We start from the raw sequence: 22,490 nt of genomic DNA, 5'->3' as shown, positions 1-22,490 counted from the left end.
GATTGCTTGAACCCAGGAGTTCAAGATCGGCCTAGGCAATATAGAAAGACCTTATCTCAAAAAAAAAAAAAATTGAAAAACTAACTGGATGTGGTTGTGCACACCTGTAGTCTCAGCTATGTGGGAGGCTGAGGCAGAAGGATCACCCACAAGGTCGAGACTGTGGTGAGCCGTGACTATGCTACCGCACACAACCTGGACAACAGAGTGAGACCCCAACTTAAAAAAAGAAAAATAATGGCCGGGCACGGTGGCTCAAGCCTATAATCCCAGCACTTTGGGAGACCAAGACGAGAGAATTGTCTAAGTCCACAGGTTCGAGATCAGCCTGGGTAACATGGTGAGACCTCGTAGTGCGTGTCTGTAGTTCCAGCTATTTAGAAGGCTGAAGCAAGGATCACCTGAGTCCAGCAGGTCGAGGCTGCAGTGGCTGTGAGATCTGGATTCAGGCTCCAACTCCACACTTAACTTGTCAAACCTGGGCTGCCTCTGAGGGGAGTTTGCTCTCCGAAGTCCTGTGAAAGTTTCTACCTCCTTCTGTCCTGGAGCCAGGACTTGGTCGAGAGGGACACCTTTCTACTTAGAGAGCTCCACTCTCGCCCTAGGAGGAGAACAGCTCTGATAGCAGTAGGGTGACAAATGCAGAGCCCTTGAAAGGTGCAGGGTCTTTTAACTTCCTGCCTATGCCTCATAACAGGCAGAACAGGAATGATTCATCCAATGTAGATTGAAGACACAAGGGCCCAGAGAAGGCAATAACTATCCCAAATCACACAGACACCCCAGAACCAAGGTCTGTGAGAATGAAACCAAACCTCTCTCTTTCCAGCAAAACTTCTGTCATTTGGGAAGGAAATCCCAGGACCCAGTCCCTAGGTGGTCATTTTGAGGTCATGGGGAATGCCACTGGCAACCGGCTAGAAATGGCCTCTGCCAGTAAAAGCCACCTCACCCAAGGCCACCTCTCCCTCCCCGGAAGGCCCACATCCATGGGTATACCCAATGTTGGGGTATAAAGGCCCAACCCCTCATCCTGACTCCGGGCAGCTCTAAAGGGTCATCCCAGTTTCACTACTGCCCATATTGTCCACAGAGGCCTCCATAGAGACCACACTACCTGCAATTCTCCATCTGCCCAGTCCCACTTCCCTCCCTTCCCATGCCCTGGTGTCAACCCAAAACTCTCCCTAATAAACCTCCTCATTCTACTGTCCCTCTCAGAGCCTGACTCGCAGGGATCCAACCCTACGATCATTTCCTTCAGAAGGTGGCAGATTGAAGGATTTGGGGCCCTGAGGACCTGGGGATCACGTGGGGACCCCAGGAGAGCCAAGCCCCCTTTGTGCTTGCAGGCTGGACCAGACCCCTCTGAGTGACAAGGTGAGAGAGGAACTGAGGGCAGTGGAGGAAGAGAGGCCCCTGCTGCTCATCTCCAGCATATGGTAAGGGATGGGCCCAGAGATCTGTATGGTTGACCCAGGCCCAGGGTTGGGCCACAAGGTAGGGAAAGCGTCTTGGGATGAGAAAAAAACCAAGTCAGAAAGGAACTGAGAAACCACAGGCACGAAATGAGGTCTGTCTGTTTAGTGCAAATAAAATCAAATCAACTCCCTGCTTAAATTCTTCCATTAGATGAATAAGGAAATGAAAAAGTAAGGTGTCCAGGCACAGTAGCTCAAGCCTGTAATCCCAGTACTCTGAGGCAAGAGGATTGCCTGAGGCCACGAGTTAAAGACCAGCCTGGGCAACGTGGTGAGACCTCGTCTCTACAATAAATCAAAAAATTAGCCAGGTGTGGTAGCGCACACCTGCAGTTTTGGCTACTTGGAAGACTGAGGGGGAAGGATTGCCTGAGCCCAGCAGGTCAAGGCTGCGGCGTCTGTGAGCATGCCACTGCACTCCAGCCTAGGCGACAGAGTGAGGCTCCACTCAAAAAAAGAAAAGAAAAAGTAAGTAGATGAGTAAATGAGTGAGTAAGTGAGTGAGTGAGTAAAGAGTTGAGTGCATCCTCTGAACCCAGTGTAGCCTGACACCTAATGGCTGCTAGGACAGGTTCCTTCAATGAAGATTTGCAGCAACCAACACAATGACCGCAAGGGGGAGTCAAAGACAGAGAGAGAGAGCACCTTGGGACAAAGACAACCTCACTATCACTACACACGCGTACACACACACACACACACACACACACACCTCTAGCTTGAGGGGTGACCCCTGGGGACAGGAGAGTTCATCTTCCACCTACAGGAATCTGCTGCAGTTCCCATGTTCCCCTAGTTGGGAGCATTTTAGACTATGACCATGAGGTCACCTGTCCCCAAGTTCCTGGCTGCTATGCCTCATCTGAAATGGAAGGGAAACAGCTCCTGGTTTAGGAGGGATGGGCCATTCATTAAACACACACCCCCTATAGACCCATTGTGTGTCAGGCACTATTTTGGGATCCTAGAACACAGCAGTGAACAAGAAAGACCTGGACCAACCTCCAGGTGTGTCGTCCAGCAGGCATTTGAGCACAAGATACCCTACAAGTCTGTGTAATTGCACCTGGGGTCGGTGTGCATACACTGATGGACCTATCTGACCTTGTGCAAAGGAGCTGAGCTGAGCTCTGAAAGATGAAAGGGGGTGGTTGGGCCAAAAAGAAGTCGGCTCCAAGCAGAGATAGAGACAGAGAGGAAAGACTTAACTCTGTTGAGAAATAGAAGGAGGACAGGCATCAGAAGCAACTCTTCAAAGTAAGCTCTGTGGACTATCAACAGCAGCATCACCAACCCACAGGAACTCGATAGAACTGCAGATTCTTAGGCCCCACTCCAGACCTGCTAAATCAAAATCTCTAGGGTGGGGCCCAGGAATCTGTTTCAGCAAGTCCTCCAGGTAATTTTTAAGGACTCTGAATTTGAGGACCACCAAGATCTAGAGGTCAGTAAGCAGGAGAAAGTGGCACAGATGTTGGAACAGGACAGGGGCCCAAGCAAGACCTTTTGGACCATATTAAGAACTTTTCATTTTGCCCCAGAAGCAATGGAGAGACATTACAGGTCTTCAGCTGTTAATTGAAGTGTTCCTATTTAAGATCAGCTACTTTGTGGAAACTGAGCTGAAGAGGAACCTAGCAGAAGCAGGGAGACCTTTCAGGGGACACTGCAGAGATGCAGGCCACAGATGCCAGAGGCTGGGACTAGGGTGGAGGTCATGGAAGTGGAGAGAAGAGAATAGAAAGAAGGGCTATTTGGGAGGTGTTACCAAGGTGACCAGTTCTCAGAATAAGTGGGGGAGGAGCAGGGATGATGCCCAGATCTGGTGTGGGTGGAGGGGTGGATGGGTGGATGGGTGGATGGGGGCCATTCACACAGACTGGTAGACTGGTACCACAGATGCACCGAACTGAGTTCAAATTCAAATGAGCGGATTATGTGCAATTCATCTTAAGATTTTTTGAATAAGTTGAATTCTAAGTGGAGATGTCATGTAGACAGCCCTAGCTTCCTCCAAGATGAACAACTTTGTGTCCAGGAAGCCAAGTGTGATGACCCCTAATGAGGGCCCAGATGGAGAAGAGATGGATAGTAACAGGTCCTCACTCAAGCGACAGAGACAAGAATCAGGTAATTTGAAGGGGCCAGGCCAGGAGCATCATGATGGGATGGGAGAAGGCAGTTCTGGGAGGTCATCTCTATCCTCCTGCCTCTGATGAGGGACAGGGCAGGTTCTCCACCTAGGAGGGCCCCAGCCCATGAGAGATCTTCTGCTTCTAGACCCTGGCTAGATTTCTGCTTCCCTTTCTCCCAGCCTCAAGGGCTCGTTCTGACCCCGTCAGAACATCTATGGCATCCATCTAACTCTGAACCAGGGTGTAGTATCCCATTCTGGGCTGCCAAGACCTAGGCATCACCTCTCCATACCTGTCCAATCATCTTTTGAGGGCATGTTCCTCTCTCAACATGCCCACCTGGGACATATTGGGAAGAGTGACACTTCTGGACCAGTGGGAAGGGGAGGTGGGCTGAGGCTGGGCTGGGGGCAGTGGAATGGGCCTCCCCAGAAAGTAGACAGGCAGCCCCAGGAGTTGGGATGGAGGCTACAGACACACTCCCTGCCACAGTCAAGGCAAGCCAGGCTTGGGAAGGGCCCTTCATAGTTCAGCCAGAGGAGCCAGGGAGATGAGGCAGGAGAACCTAGAGCTGACCACTGCCCTGCTGTTCCAGAGGGAAGCTCCCCACAGGTAGCTCAGGTGGAATCTTTCTGTCTGTCTTTTCCTGCCTCTCCGGGGAACCTGCATGTGGAGTCTCTGGGAACCAAAGATGAATTCTGGGGCCCCATGGGGCCTGTGGCTACTGAAGTAGTTGATGAAGAGAGGAGCCTGCACCGGTGAGTGAGGGGGCTCTGCCGGTCCCAGGCTGGCCTCCCCCACCCAACCCCCCACACTGGGTCCCCACAGACTGTCAGCACCCCATTCACTCACCAGTGGGTCCCCTCTCCTTGCCAAGCCAGCAGGCAGGGACAGGGCTGAGACACTGGATGTGTGCTTTTTGTTATGGAAAAGAGATGTTTTATTATGAAATTTTTCAAACATACACAAAGATAGTACAAGGAACTTCTGTGGACACATTATTCAGCTTCAACCACCATTTGGCCAAATTTGTTTCATCTGTTCAATTCCCCCTCTTTGTTATTGTGACATTATTTTAAATTCAAGAAATGGGGTGATTTTATCTTTAAATATTTCGTTCTGCATCTCAAAAAATAAAAGTAAAGATCTACCCTTTTTTTCATAACCACAATGCCATTATCACATCTAATAAAGCTGGCAGTAAGTCCTTCATACCATCTAATGCTTCATCTGTATTCAACTTTGCTCAGTTGTCTAAAATGTATTCTTGCAGATATTTTGTTCTTATCATGATCCGAACAAGTCCATTCATTTTACTTAGTTTGTTGTATCTATTAAAGCTTTTTCAATCTGTGTCCTTCTGTTGTATTGATAGCTGACATGAGCTAAAGTCCATACTAAGCTGGGAGCCTTAAGATAAACATGGAAACCCTGCTCTCCAATAACTTATAGTCACATAAGTAATAAATGCCTATAATAATTATCACAATTTCTTATATAACACATTAGCACCCACCAAACACTGGCAGAGACATTATCTTTAAAGACAGTGTCACCCCCAACCCTTACCTCCAGAAGCTGGTGTTCCGGGACCCCACCATTTGCCACATGGGGAGCCTTTGTAAAGGACTATTTTCAACTCCAAAGGTTTATCATTAATAATAGCATGTAGATTGCTATTAACTGTTGGTAAGTAGAATAATAAAAATACGTGCGGCCAGGTGCGGTGGCTCACGCCTATAATCCCAGCATTTTGAGAGGCCGAGGTGGGAGGATTGCTTGGGCCCAAGAGTTCAAGACAAGCCTGGGCAACATAGCAAGACCCTGTCAAAAAATCAAAAATTAGTCAGGCATGGTGGCACGCTACTCAGGAGGCTGAGGAGGGAGGATCACTTGAGCCCAAGAGGTCAAGACTGCAGTGAGCCATGATTGTGCCACTGCACTCCAGCCTGGGCAACAGAGTGATACCTTGACTCAAAAAAATAAGAAGAAGAAGATGTGCTTATTTCATCATCATCATTGTTGTCATCATGATAACAGAAGCGGCTAATTGCTCCCAGGCATGTACTAAGCTGTCAGCATGCATTAGTCACTATCACACCTGTAGGAAATGAGTGCTGGCATTATTCCCTTTTTACAGATGAGGAAACTGAGAATAGGGAGTGTGAATGACTTGCCCAGGGATCCACAGCCAAAGAGCAGAGGAATCAGGACTAAAACCCAAGCCCGCCTGACTCTGAAGTCTCAGCTGTTTCCACAGCCTCAGCATGGGATATGGCATCCAATAGGTGCTCAGTGAGTTTGTGTAATTAGTGTCCACCTCTCCCTCTTCTTCCCAGAGTTCACTTCCCCAGTGCTGGTTCCTACCACTGGTCCAACACAGGCCTCTGCTTTGTAGTAAGAGAGGCAGTGACCATCAAGATGGAATTCTGTGCCTGGGGCCAGTTCCTTGGCAGAACCATTTCACGGCACAGCTGGATGGTGGCAGGGCCACTGTTGGACATCAAGGCTGAGCCAGGCGCCGCCGTGGCAGCTGTGTACCTCCCTCATTTTGTGGCCCTCCAAGGTAAACAAGAGGGAAGGATGGGGCGGGAAAAGGGGATAGTAATAATGGACCTTTAAGGTAGTATAGGATGATGGTGGGTGGAGCTTGTGAGTTCCCTAGAGAGACTGAGTGTTTAGAAGTGGAGACTGAGATTTTCCTTCATTCCACTCTTCTTCCAGCATAACCAGTTTGAGACACATGTCCTTCAGCTTCATCATTATTTTTGCCTGAGTTTACTTGAAAGTTTCCCTAAATGAAAAATAATCTCAATAACAATAATAACTAGTACTTATTAAATCCTCTTTAAATAGATTGTATCACTCAGGGTCCCAGCAAAAAACAGATGATATGCTCGGTTGACATTTTTGAAGAGATTTTCAATGACAGGGCTACTTACAAAGTAAGGATAGTGAACTACCAAAGAATGTTAGAGTACCCAGGAATCAGAAACAGTGGGAAGTCATTACTGCTTCTAAAGGCAGGAAGAAGAAACAGTGTCACCAGACTTCAGTTGAAAACGAAGAGAGGGCTTCCCAATGGAAGAGAGTAGCCACAAAGTGTCCTGACCTCGGTCACCTCCAAAGATTTCCCACAGATAAATTTCCAAGAAATATAAACTCACAGGCAAAAATTTCACAAAGTGGAAACAAGGCACCATTAAGTGAGAGTGAGCAGAAACTACAAGTACCAGAATTCATCTCTTCAATACTTCCAACACTGGAATTATCAGAAACAGAAGATAAAATAAGCATGTATAATGTGCTCAAAGAAATAAGTGGCCTTAAAAATATGAGCAGGGGCCAAGTATAGTGGCTCACACCTGTAATCCCAACATTTTGGGAGGACGAGGGGGAAGATAGTTTGAGCCCAGGAGTTCAAGATCAGACTGAGCAACATTGCAAGACCTCATCTCTATTTTTTAAAAAAGAAAAAATATATGGCAAGAAGCAAGAAACCATTAAAAATTGACAAATCACATTTGAAAATGAACTAAATTAACAGAAAATTGATTATTAAAATTATTAATTAAAATAATTAATTGTTAAAATTATGAAAAAATTGAGTAACATAGGATACCATGAAAAGGCCTAACCTACATTTTAATTGAAATCCCAGAAAGATATGGTAGAGAGAATGGAAAAGATGCAATATTCGAAGAGATAATTGCCAATAAATTTCTAGAATAGCTGAGAGATATGAGACTTCTCAGAATGAGAAATCTCAAAAATCCAAAGCATGAAAGAGAGAAAGAATGGAGAGGGAAAATAGAGAACAGAGCATCCAAAGCCTCGGGAGTCCTAGATCGCTTGGCTTGACTGGGTCATGCTGTCATTCCCCAGCGAAGTTTGCAAAATGGAACCTGGGTAGAGGAGGGAGGGACAAGACAGCTCTGGGGACTGTAGAAGCCCATTCAGTGAAGAAGTTGGGGTGAGAGTACTGACAGCTCAGACAACAAGCTAGGACAAGTTACTTGTCCCCACCTAACAATCTGCAGTGATATGAATGTAGTCACTACGACCATGCTGTCTCTTCTGCAAATGAAACCTGGGCCCAAGGAGTCTCTGAGTGCTCTGTCAGGAAGGTAGGGGTCAACCAAGTCAGTGGGTTCAGCCTGTCATGCCCAGCAGCAAGAAAACTTCATCCACTTCAGCCTGGGATGCTCAGGGCTATACCACCCCACATCCCACTCTGTACCAGGGACTGCAGGAGAACCCTCATGCAGCTAAGGCCTAGAGCCAGAATACACCAGCAAGGCCCAGGGGAACAAAGTCAGCCTTTAGCTCCTGCCCTAGGACTCTCTCATACCCTGCTCTCAGAGGTGGGTTAGCCGATCCCTCTGAAAGGACACCTTAGCCATGCCCTAATCAGTCTCATATGTCCATCAGGGCCTGGGAAACAGGATTTGCCCCCAAGGAGCTGGTTGACCCGAGTGCATAAAAATCTAACCTAAGTCTGCCAAGTTGAAGGCCAGATCTGAATAGGAGTAAATTCAGTATGTTGGTGGCACTATCCTTTGAGAGACCCTAGGACTCAGCTAATAAGGAGAACTGTGAACAATAACTGAGCATTCTGTGCCAGGTACCATGCAAAGCAGTTCCATATATATTAATATCACCTCAATTTTAATAATGACCCAGAAAATTAGGTATTACAGTTTCCTCTTAGTGTACCAATAATGAAATTAAAGCTGTGTGGCTGGGTGTGGTGGCTCATATCTGTAATCCTAGCACTTTGGAAGTCTGAGGCCGGAGGATTGCCTGAGCACAGGAGTTCAAGACCAGCCTGGGCAATATAGCAAGGCTCTGTCTCAATTAAATTAAATTAAGTTAAATTAAATTAAATAAGATAAAATAAAATAGAAACTCCAAGAGGTAAAGGCCCTTGTCCAGAGTAGGGATTCTAACCCAGGTCCTATTTATCCCAGAGTAAGAGTTACTCCCCTACCCCACCCCAGTCCTGCCCAAGCCCATGAGCAACAACCTTCCCCAGATCAAATTCTGGGCCTCACCTTATGGCCAGATAGGACTTACTCCCTTTAGATTCTGTACACAGAGCAAGAAGCAAGATACACAAAGATTGCTTTCAGCTGGCCATGCCCATGCCCAGCCAGGAAATCAAGCCCTGGGGCTGGGCAGAGCACCTTTCAGGAATCACTGCTGCCTGCTCTATGGACTACAGTTGTTGATTGCCCTGGAAACAATGACTTCACTGCCTGACATAGGCCTGATTTAGGACTTAGACACTCACCGCTTCTACACTGTCACTGGTGAGGTCCTATGTTGAGTGATGAACTTTCCAGGGTGAGTTTTCTCCCACGATAGCCAGAGCTTAGAGCTTTCAGCCTCTCAGCTCCACCCCAGGGCCTTGTAGTCCTCACTACCCTAGGCATTCTCACCCTCCTGCAAACCCGCCCAGGCAGTTGTGGGGCCCCCGCAAAATGAAAATGCAGAGCCCCTGTTCAAAAGTAATTAAGGCTCCATTGCCTTGCTAAGCTATGGTGTCACCATGTGCTCTTTGAGCTAAGGCCAGGCCATGTTTTCTTAAGTTTTGACCCCCTTCCCTACCTTGGGAAGGAGATTCTCCTCTTTCTCTGTCTCTCTCTCTCTCTCTCTCTTTCTAATTTAGTTTTTAAATAAACTATATTTCCTCATCTAAAAAAAGTGATTAAAAATGTCAAGATGGTAACAGCAGAACATTCTAGCAAGTACCAGGCCCTTCTGAGCTCGGGGCTCTGTGAAACTCACCCTGTCTTTTGGGTCCTTCATGCCCCTGGCCACCCATCTCCTTCAGAACTCAGAGACCCCTCCTCTCCATCCAACCTTTCCTCTGAGAGGAAGTGAGTTCCCTCATTTTTGTTTTTTGGATTTTTGTTTTTTGGATTTTTGTTGTTGTTTGGGAGTTTTTTGAGTCTGGGTCTCACTCTGTTACTCAGACTGGAGTGCAGTGGCACAATCACAGCTCACTCCAGCCGCCATCTCCTGGGCTCAGGCAATCCTTCCACTTCAGCCTCCCAGGTAGCTGGGACTACAGGTGCTCGCCACCACACCCAGCTCATTTTTTTTTTTTGCTCTTTTATTTTGTTCTTTTATTTATTTATTTATTTATTTATTTATTTATTTATTTATTTATTTATTTTTAGGGATCGGGTCTTTCTATGTTGCCTAGGCTGGTCTCAAACTTTTGGTATCAAGCAATCTTCCAGTCTCAGCGTCCCAAAGCGCTAGGATTATAGGCACGGAGAACATTTCACATAACCACCTTGGTGGGCTTATTCCCAAGCTCCTCCTTCCCCCACCCCTCACCCCTACACGCCCAGAAGCTCACCTGGATGAATTTGCTGGGAACCACAGTGATATCCTACATGCCTCAAAATTGTTTGCTTCCAGGTACTAACACTTTCTGAATAGTACAACCATAGAGTCCCAAAACTCAGATTCAGCCAAATGCATCTTAAAAGATCTTAGTGACTTTTTCTTCCCAGATCCCAGGGGTAACTAGGAGTACTGGGCCACATTGCTTGAAGAAGAAAGAGAAAGAACCACAACAGCCAGGTGATGATGTACTTGACCAAGCTGCACTTTATTCATAATAATGACAGAAGTCCTTGATATTCCCAGTACTGTACAGACACAAACCCACTCAGTCTGCACTATGACACTAGGAGGTAGCTGCCGTTATCAGCTTTGCTTTACAGATGATGTACATAGAGATTAAGTAAGCTGCTCAGAGTAATATAGCTGGTAGGTCCTTTTGCTGGGAATCAACTTGGGTAGTTCATGTCATTTAGCTGCTTGGTTAGATATCTCTCTGATGCCCTGCCTTAACTTACCCCTTCTTGAGCATGAAAGTCGCTTTGTGGCTGGACTCGGTGGCTTAGCCTATAATCCCAGCACTTTGGGAGTCTGAGGCTGAAGCGAGTGGATTGCTTGAGCCCTCGGGTTCAAGACCAGCCTGGGCAACTTGGCGAGACCTCATCTCTACAAACCAAAAAATTTAGCCAGGCATGGTAGCACACATCTGTAGCTCTGGCTACTTGGAAGGCTGAAGCAGAAGGATTGCCTGAGCCCAGCAGGTCAATGCTGGGGTGGCCATGAGTGCGCCACTGCACTCCAGCCTGGGTGACAGGGTGAGACTCAAACTTAAAAAAAAAAAAGAAAGAAAACAAAAGTCGCTTTGCCCCTCTAAAGCTCACCTGAGCCTGGAAGGTGCTGACAACACACTTAATAGGAAGACAGGGCTATGGCATCAGACCACGGGGCAGGGTCTAAAGGAGAAAGAGCCCCCAGGCTCCTGGATGGCAGAAGCAGCTGTGTCCTTAGGCAAACACTGGGCATACGGCAGGGAAAGAAGAATGGAGCCCACGAGCTTCCCTGACAGAGCACTTGGGATATTTTGGGCCACTGTTCTATTCATTGTCTGTCTTCCCTGTTGGGCAACAAGCTCTGGAATTGAAGTGCCTGCATCTTCCCTTTTCACAGCTACATCCACAAGACCTGGCCCATCGTAAGTGTTCAATAAGCTTTTGTTTAAAAAGCAAATGAAGCCGGGCTCGGTGGCTCAGCCTGTAATCCCGCGCCTTTGGGAGGCTGAGGTGAGTGGATTGCCTGAGGCCGCGGGTTCGAGACCCGCCTGGGCAGCGAGACCTCGTCTCTACAATAAATTAAAAAAAAAAAAAAAATCAACCGAGCATGGTAGCGCATGCCTGTAATTCCGGCTACTCGGAAGGCTGAGGCAGAAGGATCGCCGGAGCCCAGCAGGTCGAGGCTGCGGTGGCTGGGAGCGGCCACTGCACTCCAGTCTGGGCGACAGAGTGAGACTCCAACTCAAAACAAAACAAAACAAAAAAGCAGATGAAAGGCTCTGGACCCCAGACACTGCCACAGAAACATGCCTACCCCATGATGGCTTGTTCTGAATATTTCTAATGAGCTAAAGGCCACTCCAGGGAAAGGGCCTTTAGCTCATGGTCTTCTTGCCCCTGAGACTTCCCAAGTCAAAACTCAAGCTTCCTACCCTCCCACGATCTTCCCTCTTGCTTCCCATATCTCTCCAATCTATCAGCACAGACATACTGTTAGGTTTGGAGAAGGTGACTGTGCCACGTCTATCGCAAGGACAATTTTTGCAAGAAGGAGAATGACCAACTCATCTCAGAAGGCCCAGGACTTTCTTGATCTTAGCACTAACAATCCGGCATTCCAGGAGCAGTTCAGTCCTGGGCAGGCTGGGACAGTTGGTCACCATAGCAAGAAGGTAAATTGAAGACACACAGTACCTTCTGGAACTCAGCCAAAATTAGCGTGGCACAGAGCATTGTAAGTGCCATGCAGAGAGGCCAGGATCAGGTTCTAGGGCTGAGGCTGGCTGTGTGGCCTTGGGAAAAGTACTTTCCTCTCTGGCTTTTAGTTCCCCCATCTGACACATGAGGGCATTCCAGTGCTGTGGAGATCAGGGTGAGACTATCCAATTAGTGCCGATGACAGCAGTGCAAAGTGGTATCATCTCTTGGAGAAGCAATTTGGGGAAGAAACAAAAAAGAGTCATACCACTTCACACACTTTTCTCATCTTTCATGCTACTGATATCAAGGGAATAACCCAAGGGAAATAGAAGCTTTTGGCAGAAATATGTGCATTGCAGTACTATTTATCATGGTGAAAAGTTGAAAGCAGACTCAATGCTGAAATGAGAGGCGGATGGTGAATTAAAGGGTATGCATTCACTAACAGAGATCATATGCTTGCAGTCATTAGAAAGGTCTGACAGATGCTTGCAACAATTTAAACTGTCATGGGAAAAGCAGGAGGCAAAGCTACATGAACTGCCATGGAAATATGAAAGTGTGCTGCTGCAGAGAAAGACTGATAAAAAGGGTATAATGATAACAATAGTTGTACTGTTTAATTGATGAGATTCATAGATGAATGCTTCCTCATTTTTTCAGATGATGTACACCACTGTGATATTATTTCTATCCCAAAAAAAATGCAATTAACAGGCTGAGCACAGGGGCTTGCCTGTAATCCTAGCTTTTTAGGAGGCCAAGGCTAAAGGATCACTTGAGGCCAGGCATTTGAGACCAGCCTGGGTAACATAACAAGACCCTGTCCCTACTAAAGAAAAAAAATTAACTAGGCACTGTGGTGCACACCTGTAATCCTAGCTACTTGGAAGGCTGAGACAGAAGAAACACTTGAGCCCAGGAGGTCAAGGCTGCAGTGAACTATGATCTTGCCATTACACTCCAGAAACTTATCTCAAAAGAAGAAAAATACAATTAATAAGTGAGAAAACTCAAGTCATGGTCATCATATCCTCTTCTGGGATTCACATCACTCACTGATATTCTGATTGACGCTCATGCTAACGGCCTTGTCCAGCTTGCTGGATGTTTTGTTGCCCAGAAACCACCTGCATTGCAGTAGTTGCTAGGCAACACAGGGATGGAGCCAGGACTCCTGATCTCTGGCCCATTGTCTCTCCCACTATCAGCCTTCATCCCTCAAGCTCTCTTGTGGCTTCAATGTCCTTGTGTGGTACACTGGCCCGAGGCTGCAATAAAAGAAACCAAGTCTGGCTGATTAGGCAGAAAAGGAAATTATTGAAAGATTCTTGAGTAGCTCATAGACTTAATAATACGCTACACAGCAAATCTAAGGGAGGAGAAAAGCAGCGACCCTTTGAAACCAAGAAACCAAGGACACAGCCAAGGTCACACCAAGAAAAATACAGAGAGGCTTTTGCTGCAGACACAACCACTGTGGACCCTCCTGCTGAGGAGTCACTGGGCTCCTTTTTTCCCCCCTTTTTTGAGACAAGATCTTGTTCTGTTGCCCAGGCTGGAGTACAATGGCACAATTATAGTCACTGTAACCTCAAACTCTTGAACTCAAGTAGTTCTCCCACCTCAGCCTCCTGAGTAGCTGGGATGAGAGTTGTGTACTTCCATGCCTAGCTCCCATGGACTCTTGACTCCACTGTTACTAGCAAAATAATCTCTGTCTCTTCACCCTTCTAGATTTGAGGTCCGGGGCAGAGGCATTCACTTAGTCAAACCTTGGACACATACCTGTGTCATAGCTGCCAGAGAGTAGCAGCTTCCTGAGTGGGAGATTCAGCTTGCCTCTTGCAAGACCCACACAATGCTGGAAAAGGGATCTCATCCCATAAAGAAGAGTTTGAGTGGTGGGTAGCTTACTCGGACAATGTAGGCTACCCTTGGGCACTCCATTTTCCCAATGCCCTTTACTCCTTTTTGTCTTCACCTGTCTAGAGTCAAACCTGCCAGTGTCACTCAATGGTCCCTCATAGTTAGAGTCCACACCAACACAGGTAGCCAAAGGTCCAATCTTCTGCAGCTCAAAGCCAGTGGCTGGGCCTGGGTAGGACTTTAGCTCAAAGGGGTTCCTGTGCTGCTCCCACAGAACAGAATTTCCCACAACCTCCGAAGGCCCCAGGTTCAGACATACCACCTTCCCCGTGCTGGGTGTCTTAGTCCATTCAGGCTGCTTGACAAAATACATAAAGTAGGGAGCTTATAAATATCAAAAATGTATTACTCACAGTTCTGGAGGCTGGTTAATCCAAGATGAAGGTGCCAATAGTTTCTATGTCAATGAAGTTCCTCTTTCTCATTGATGGCACCTTCCAGCTGTATCCTCACAGGGTGGAAGGAGCAAACTAGCTCCCCTGGGTCTCTTTCATAAGGTCACTAATCCCATTCATGAGCGTTCCACTCCCATAACCTAATCACCTCTCAAAAGGCTCTGCTTTTTTTTTTTTTTTAGAAATGGAGTCTTGCTATGTTGCCCACGCTGGTCTTGAACTCCTGACCTCAAGCAGTTCTCCCACCTCAGTCTCCCAAAGTGCGGGGATTACAAGCATGAACCACCACTCCTGTCCTATGCTCCACTCTTAATACCATCACATTGGGGATTAGAATTTCAATATATGGGCTGGACGTGGTGGCTCAGCCTATAATTCCAGCACTTTGGGAGGCCAAGGCAAGAGGATTGCCTGAGCCCAGGGATTTGAGACAAGCCTGGGCAACTTGGTGAGACCTCATCTCTACAATAAATCACAAAAACTAGCCAAGCATGGTGGCGTGCGTCTGTAGTTGCAGCTACTTGGAAGACTGAGGTGGAAGGATTGCCTGAGCCCAGCAGGTCAAGGTTGTGGTGGCCGTGAGTGTGACACTGCACTCCAGCCTGGACGACAAGAGTGAAACTCCAACTCTAAAAATAATAATAATAATAATAATTTCAACATATGAATTTTGAGGGGACATAAGCTTTCTGATTATGCCACTGGGTTTCCCCCAAAAGGTCCCTGAGCCTAAGCCCTGGGATCCTACTGCACCCACCAAGCCTGACTCGGCAATAGCACTAAATCCATGCTTCTCGAATCCATTCTTTGACAGGGGGCCATGTGGATCTCTCCCTGTTCCAAGTGGCCCACTTTAAAGAAGAAGGGATGCTCCTGGAGAAACCAGCCAGGGTGGAGCCACATTACATAGTCCTGGAGAACCCCAGCTTCTCCCCTGTGGGTGTTCTACTAAGAATGATCCATGCTGCCCTGCGCTTCATCCCCATCACCTCCATAGTGCTGCTCTACCATCACCTCCGTCCTGAAGAAGTCACCTTCCACCTCTACCTGATCCCCAGTGACTGCTCCATTCAGAAGGTGGCAGAACCAGAAAGGCTGGCCCAGGGTGGGCTGACAGAAAACATGAAATGTAGCCAGAGAGCCCCCGAGAGGTGTCCTCAATTGGGAATAAGGATGGGCCTCTTAAAAGCAGGAGCCTGAAAGTAGGTGAACAATCCTGCCCCCTGTTCGACTATGGATTGGTCTCCTAGCTCCCCAAAGTGTTCCCCAACTGGGCTCACAGCTCCATCACTGATCTTTGGACGTCTGTTTGCAGCCTCTTTCCAGAAGTCATAGGATGGGAGGGCTCTATGCCTAAAAATGTAGCCTTTCCCCATTCTCACTTCTTCTCTATCTTGTTCCCACCCTTAAGATAGCAGAGGCCAACTGTGAGACCGTCTGTGTACCAGTGCATGGAGGCGAGGAGCCAGGGATGGTATAGAACCTCTCTGCCCACACAAACACACAGATGCACCATCTCACCTACTCAAATGACCATATTCCATTCCTCCCTTAATCCTTGTTCTATATGTTCCTCAGGCCATAGATGACGAAGAAAAGAAGTTCCAGTTTGTACGAATACACAAGCCACCCCCACTGACTCCACTCTACATGGGTACTCGCTACACTGTGTCTGGTTCAAGAAAGCTGGAAATAATCCCCAAGGTAAGCAGCCCAGTGTTTGCCCCTCACTGGGACTGGAAACCATGTTTGGGAGTGCCTGTGGGGTAGGACTCAGAACTTTCCCAGGGACAGGGTGAATTGGGGTTGAGCAGAAAAACTGAGTGGGATTTGGGGTGAGGAGGAAAGCTTCAAAGACTGGAGGACATAACATTAGAGGGAGAGAGGATCCCATTCAGGATGGAGAGGACAATGGGGTTTGACTTGGGAATGCTGGGAAGTGTTTGGGCAATGGGGTATCAATGCCCTTAAGCCAAAAACTACCAGGAACACACCTATAGTTAAACACACTGGATTTATCACTCTTTGCAGTGGGAAAACACACACCATGGGGAACCATGGGGCATCTCAGTAAAAGGGTGTTAGAAAGAATCTACTGTAGGATTTGAGCCTTGGTTGTGCAATTTTGGGGAAAGCCTAAGGAAATTTGCTCTAGACTAGGTGTTGTCCAAAGGCAGAGATTCCACAAAATTGATTGGAAATCTCAACAAATCCACTCTCTAGGGAACTAAGGCAAATGTGAAGCTGTAATTGCTAAAGAAGTAGCGGCCACTCATTTAGGGATGAGGGGATGTTTTGCATTTTGTGGGCTGTGCAGCAACCTATCTGAAGTGGGTGTTCTGTGAGATTGTACATGACTGACAGGAGGACAACATGGGTGATCTGTGAGCCTCGGGTCAGCTTGTAATAACACTGGATGCTAACATACACTGGATGATAACATCAGTTCCTGGATGTCAGGGACTACTTTTTGTTCTATCTCAGTCCACCCTTTTGGCCAAAGGCAGATGAAGTCAGGCCACTGGGCTTTAATCCATGGTATCCAAATCTTCACCAGTGCACAGATTTTGCTGCTTAGGATCAGAGAAGCATTTACTGAGTGGTAGTCTGTAGTAGAACCAGAGTTAATCCTTCCTTCTTTCTCCTTCTGTTGTGAGGTGAGCCTTTGAACCATCTGATGTGACAAAGGCTATGTGGCATTCAAGGCTCAGGACAGGATACAATGGACAACTGTAACACAGGCAATTACCAGAAACAAAAGGACTATTAGTCTTTGTAACAAGGTCTCAAAACTAGGGACCTAGACTATAAAACCCAGTCAAGAAAGGATACCCAGAATCTACTTAAGAGTCTATTTAAGAGAATCACATGACTTGCTTTTGTTCTTGCTTGTCACAAATTGTTCTACTTGTGACAAGTACAAGTGCAACAGGAAATATTTGCTATAGTGAAAATTCCCTTTTGACTAGCTATTACATTTTTGTCTTCAAGGTAAGGTTGGAAATAGTAGATCCAGCAATCAGTTAAATCCAGAGCAGAAGCTAGGTCCAGGAAAAACGTACAAGAGAGTTTGATTTTTCTTTACTTGGCAGAAGAAATTCATAGGGAGTCAGAAATAATAAGACACTGAGTGTGGCAGCTCACGTCTGTAATCCCGGCATTTTGGGAGGCCAAATCAGGAAGATTGCTTAAACCCAGGAGTTTGAGACAGCCTAGACAACATAGCAAGGCTTCATCTCTACAAAAAATCAAAAAATTAACCAGGTGTGGTAGCACATGCCTGAAGTCCCAGCTATTCTGGAGGCTGAGGCAGGATTGCCTGAGCCCAGAAGGTCGAGGCTGTGGTAAGCCATGATCATGCCACCGCACTCCAGCCCAGGTGACAGCATAAAACCCTAACTCAAAAATAAATAAATAAGCCGGGCTCGGTGGCTCAGCCTGTAATCCCACGCCTTGGGAGGCTGAGGTGAGTGGATTGCCTGAGCCCACGGGTTCGAGACCCACCTGGGAAACTTGGTGAGACCTCATCTCTACAATAAATCAAAAAAATTAGCCGGGCATGGTAGCACACGCCTGTAGTTCCAGCTACTTGGAAGACTGAGGCAGAAGGATTGCCAGAGCCCAGCAGATCGAGGCTGCGGTGGCCGGGAGTGGCCACTGCACTCCAGTCTGGGTGACAGAGTGAGACTCTGACTCAAAAAATAAATAAATAAATAATAGGATGAAGATAAGGGAAATCATATCAGAGTTTTGAGGATGTCAAAGTGGAAATAATAGATGAAGACTAGTAATAGAATATAGGGAAAGGAAAGGATATTGAAGAATCAGAAAATTAATCTTGTTCTGGCATCTCCAGCAGAAGCTATCCATCTCTGAAGTCAACAGCTTCTGAAGAATGCCTAACAATCCTCCGTTTAATGTCTCCAAGTGGGTCCAGTAGTTAGGAGGAAGTGATGTTTATCATCTGAGTTGGGAAACATGAATCCAAGGATTAATCTCTTAGTTATCCTGCTGAGTCAGTTGTTAAGAAGAGATGAGAGAAGGACCTGATTCAGTCACTCAACAAATATTTATCCAGTGCCAAGTATATGCTGGCTTCAGTGGTGATAGTTCAGTGAACAAAACAGACTAATCCCTGCTCTTGGGAAGCTTACATCCTGGCAGAGAGACCTACATACATAATTCAAGAACTAGTGACCCAGTACCACAAAGTACTGTAAAGAAAATATGGCCTTGGCCGGACTTGGCTCAGCCTGTAATCCCGCACCTTGGGAAGCTGAGGTGAATGAATTGCCTGAGCCTGTGGGTTCAAGATCTGCCAGGGCAACTTGGTGAGACCTCATCTCTACAATAAACCAAAAATTAGCCGGGCGTGGTAGCGCGCACCTGTAGTTCCAGCTACTTGGAAGGCTGAGGCGGAAGGATCACTGGAGCCCAGCAGGTCGAGGCTGCAGTGGCCGGGAGCGGCCACTGCACTCCAGTCTGGGCAACAGAGTGAGACTCCAACTCAAAAAAAAAAAAAGAAAGAAAGAAAATATGGCCTTGTAAAAGAGTTATTTGGGCTACTTTAGATTGAGTGGTCAGGAGAAGCAACTCTGAGGAGCTGAGACCTCAGTGACAAGAAGGAGGCCAGTATGGTAGAGCTTAGCATATGAAGCAAAAAATGGGTCAGATCAGAGGCAGAGTTTCCCAGGGCTCATCAGCCATGCTAGCCCTGATGTGGCATTTGGATTTTGTTCTAAGTGCAATGGCAAGTTCTTGGAGGGTCTTAAATGTGGTAATATAAGACCTGACTCACTTTCATAAAAATGCCTCTGGCTACTGGGTGACTATGGGTGATAAGTGAGCAAGAATAGAAGCAGAGAGACAGGTAAAAAGGCTGTTACAATGAGGGATGCAATGGGGCACACCTACAGTCCCAGCTACTCAGGAGGCTGAGGTGGGAGAATCACTAGAGCCCAGGAGTTCGTGACCAGCCTGGGCAATCTAGCAAGACTCTATCTCTAAAATAAAAAAAATTTTTTAAAGTCTTTGCAATACTAGAAACTATGACTGAATATGGCCTTGCCAGGGAGGTAGCAGTGGGAATGGAGAAACTTGATGGATTCAGGGTATATTAAAGATGTTCCCAAACTTGGAACTTGAGTGCTCAGTGAATGGCTATACAATTTACTGAGTTTGGGGAAATTGGAGAAGAAGCATGTTTGAAAGACAAATGGGAATTAAGAGAGCTATCTTGGGTGTGATTTAGGAAAGGGAATGAATATAAATTTTCTGTTAATTGAAAGTGGGTCGCTGGGCACAGTGGCTCACTCCAGTAATCCCAGCAATTTGGGAGGCTGAGGTGAGAGGATTGCCTGAGCCCAGGGGTTCAACACCAGCCTGGGCAGCTTGGCTAGACCTTGTTTCTACAATGGTGACAAAATTAGCCAGACCTGGTGGCATGTGCCTGTAGTTCCAGCTACTTGGAAGACTGATGCAGAAGAATCACCTGAGCCCAGCAAGTCAAGGCTACAGTGGCCATGAGCGTGTCACTGTACTCCAGCCTGGGCTACAGAGTGAGACTCCTACTCAAAAGAAAAGAAAAGAAAATGTGTCGAGCTTAGGATCCATTGGGAAGACAGATTATGGGCTTAAGAAATGAGGATTTGGATTCAAGATTAGGGAGGTGGAGGAAGAAGGATCTGGCTCAGGATGGAGGGAGAAGGATCTGGCTTAGGATGTATGTACACTGCTTTTAAGGACGAGTTCCTGACTCATGCAAGGTACCCAACTGCACCCTCATCCTTCTGAGTCAGGATTTATGGGAAGTTGGAAAAAGAGCAGCGGCTGAAGGTGGCGATTGATTTCAGTGCAGGAGATCATCAGAGTGCCCCCTGTGGGGCTGCCCAGGACCAAGAAGGTAACAGGTGGGGAAAGACCTCATGTGCAAGAGGACAGGATGGCAACTATTTGTCTCTTCAGGAACTGGAGCTCTGCTATCGGAGCCCTGGAGAAGCCCAGCTGTTCTCTGAGTTCTACGTTGGCCACTTGGGGTCCGGGATCAGGCTGCAAATGAGAGACAAGAAGGAGGGCGCTGTGGTGTGGAAGACCTTGGTGAAACCAGGTGAAACCAGAAAAAGTCTAGGGAGCTTGGAGGTGCGGGGAGAAAGAAAATCAGTGAATGTGTTGTGTGTATGTGTGTGTGTGTGTGCATAGTAGTGTGCACATCACAATTTGTTGATGAGAAGACATAGCCCAAATAAAGTAGTAGCTTTTCTAAGTTACTTAACACTTGTGACCAGAATTTAAGCTCAAGTCAATCCAACCCTCTTAGACCTGTGCTCCCTCCCACGCACCATGGTGTCTCCACAATGCCTTTGACTTGACAGATTTTTATATCCACAAGGCTTTTAACAAAGTTTCTCATGATAGCTTAGATGTAAGATGAAAGAATAAGAGCTCAATGGTTATATGTTTGCATAGCTTTAGCCAATTTTGGCAATATCAGATACTCACCCCTAGATCATTCAATATTTTCCAGGTAGACAAGAGAGAATCAAATTATGAACTTTCTGGGACAGAGAAAACTTAACAGCCTCTTAGTCCAGTACCAACACCCTACAAATCCAGGTCCCCCAAATAGTCCTTCCTGGGACAATCAGCCCTTGTCAGCTGTCAAAAAATGGTAAAACTACCTCCTGAGCTGCTATAAGTACTTCACAATGTGGTAGAAAGAGGATGGGCTTTACTCAGTCTTGGCTCGAGTGAAACCACAGGTGGAGAACTAACCAGTCCCAGCTTCAGACCTGGGTTCAGATCCTACTCTGGAACTTAACTTTGCTGGGTGATCTTGGGGAAATTGCTTAGTTCATTTGAGTCTCATCTTCCTCATCTGTAAAATGAGGGTCATAATGACTAACTTGAAGGAATATTAAAAAGATTAAATAAAGTGATTTCTGTACATGTCTCATACAGTGGTCCTTAATAAATAGCAATATTGACCGACATAGTGGCTATAATCCCAGCACTTTGGGAGGCTGAGGTGAGAGGATTGCCTGAGCCCAAGGGTTCGAGACCAGACTGGGCAACATGATGAGACCTCATCTCTACAATAAATCAAAAAATTAGCCAGGCATGGTGGTGTGTACCTATAGTTTCAGCTATTTGGAAAGTTGAGGGGGAAGGATCACCTGAGCCCAGCAGTTTGAGGCTGTGGCAGCTGTGAGCATGTCACTGCACTCCAGCCTGGGTGACAGAGTGAGACTCTGACTCAAAAAAATTAAATTAAAATAAGTAAACAAATAGCAATATTATTCTTTTTCCTCATATTAAGCCAGTCTCTCGCTCCTATCAGTGTTCATTCTATCCCTTGGGGCTCACAGAAATCTATCTCCTTCTCCATGGGAAAGCCCTTCAGATATTTGATGATTGTGATTATGGCCTCCAGTTCCTTCCATCATTCCTCTTCTATTTTGCTTGTTTTTTCATTGGAGTTTCACTCTGTCACCCATGATGGAGTGCAGTGGTATGATCATGCTTCACCGCAGCCTCAGCCTTCTAGGCTCAGGTGATCCTTCCATCTCAACTTCCAAGTAACTGGGACTACAGGCATGCACCACCACACCTGGCTAATTTCTTTATTATTATTTTTTTTTTTTTGGTAGAGATGTGGCTTTCACTATGCTACCCACGCTAGCCTCCAACTCCTGAGCTCAAGTGATCCTACCACCTCAGCCTTCCAAAGTACTGGGATTACAGACACATACCACACCTGACCCTATTTTGGTTTTTAAATTATTTGCCATCCTATCGCCTTCCTTAGTATATGCTCCAGTTTGTGAATAAGTCAGGATTGTCTCCCAGACTGTCCAGTCAGCAAGAAGAATGTGGAACACCATCCTCCCTCCACCCAAATGGAGCCAGTGTTCCCAGCACCACAACCTGAACTCCTCTCTCCTGTGCCCACCTCCCTGCACTGTAAGGCCACACTGAACTTAGGGTCTACTCCAACACTCGGGCCTTGTTCACATGAGTTTCTGTGAACTTCCCCCTTTCTCTCCTTTGCAAGGAATGTTTTAAGTTCCTTCATTTTTTGTTTGTTTTTTCTATTACAATCCACTCATTATTCCCTTGTGCTTTATCTTTTTTTTTTTTTTTTTGAGTTGGAGTCTCACTTTGTCGCCCAGACTGGAGTGCAGTGGCTGCTCCCAGCCACCGCAACCTCGACCTGCTGGGCTCTGG

The 22,490-nt window shown here is 46.7% G+C and overlaps 1 protein-coding gene across 1 annotated transcript in view; it reads left to right on the top strand.

Moving 5' to 3' along the window:
- The window catches only part of NLRP1 (NLR family pyrin domain containing 1), a 45,607-nt gene that overhangs the window by 21,341 nt on the left and 1,776 nt on the right, over window positions 1-22,490 (top strand). Inside the window, 8 exon segments of the mRNA XM_021714234.1 lie at window positions 1,353-1,442; window positions 3,520-3,611; window positions 4,150-4,206; window positions 4,209-4,374; window positions 5,956-6,182; window positions 15,082-15,344; window positions 15,846-15,971; window positions 20,232-20,373. Of these exon segments, the coding sequence (XP_021569909.1) occupies window positions 1,353-1,442; window positions 3,520-3,611; window positions 4,150-4,206; window positions 4,209-4,374; window positions 5,956-6,182; window positions 15,082-15,344; window positions 15,846-15,971; window positions 20,232-20,373 (1,163 nt within the window).

This window comes from Carlito syrichta, unplaced genomic scaffold, assembly GCF_000164805.1.
Source record: "Carlito syrichta isolate Samal-C Ts95f unplaced genomic scaffold, Tarsius_syrichta-2.0.1 Scaffold95853, whole genome shotgun sequence".
NCBI classification, from domain to species: Eukaryota; Metazoa; Chordata; class Mammalia; order Primates; family Tarsiidae; genus Carlito; species Carlito syrichta.
This window is presented reverse-complemented; position numbering and strand designations above follow the sequence as displayed.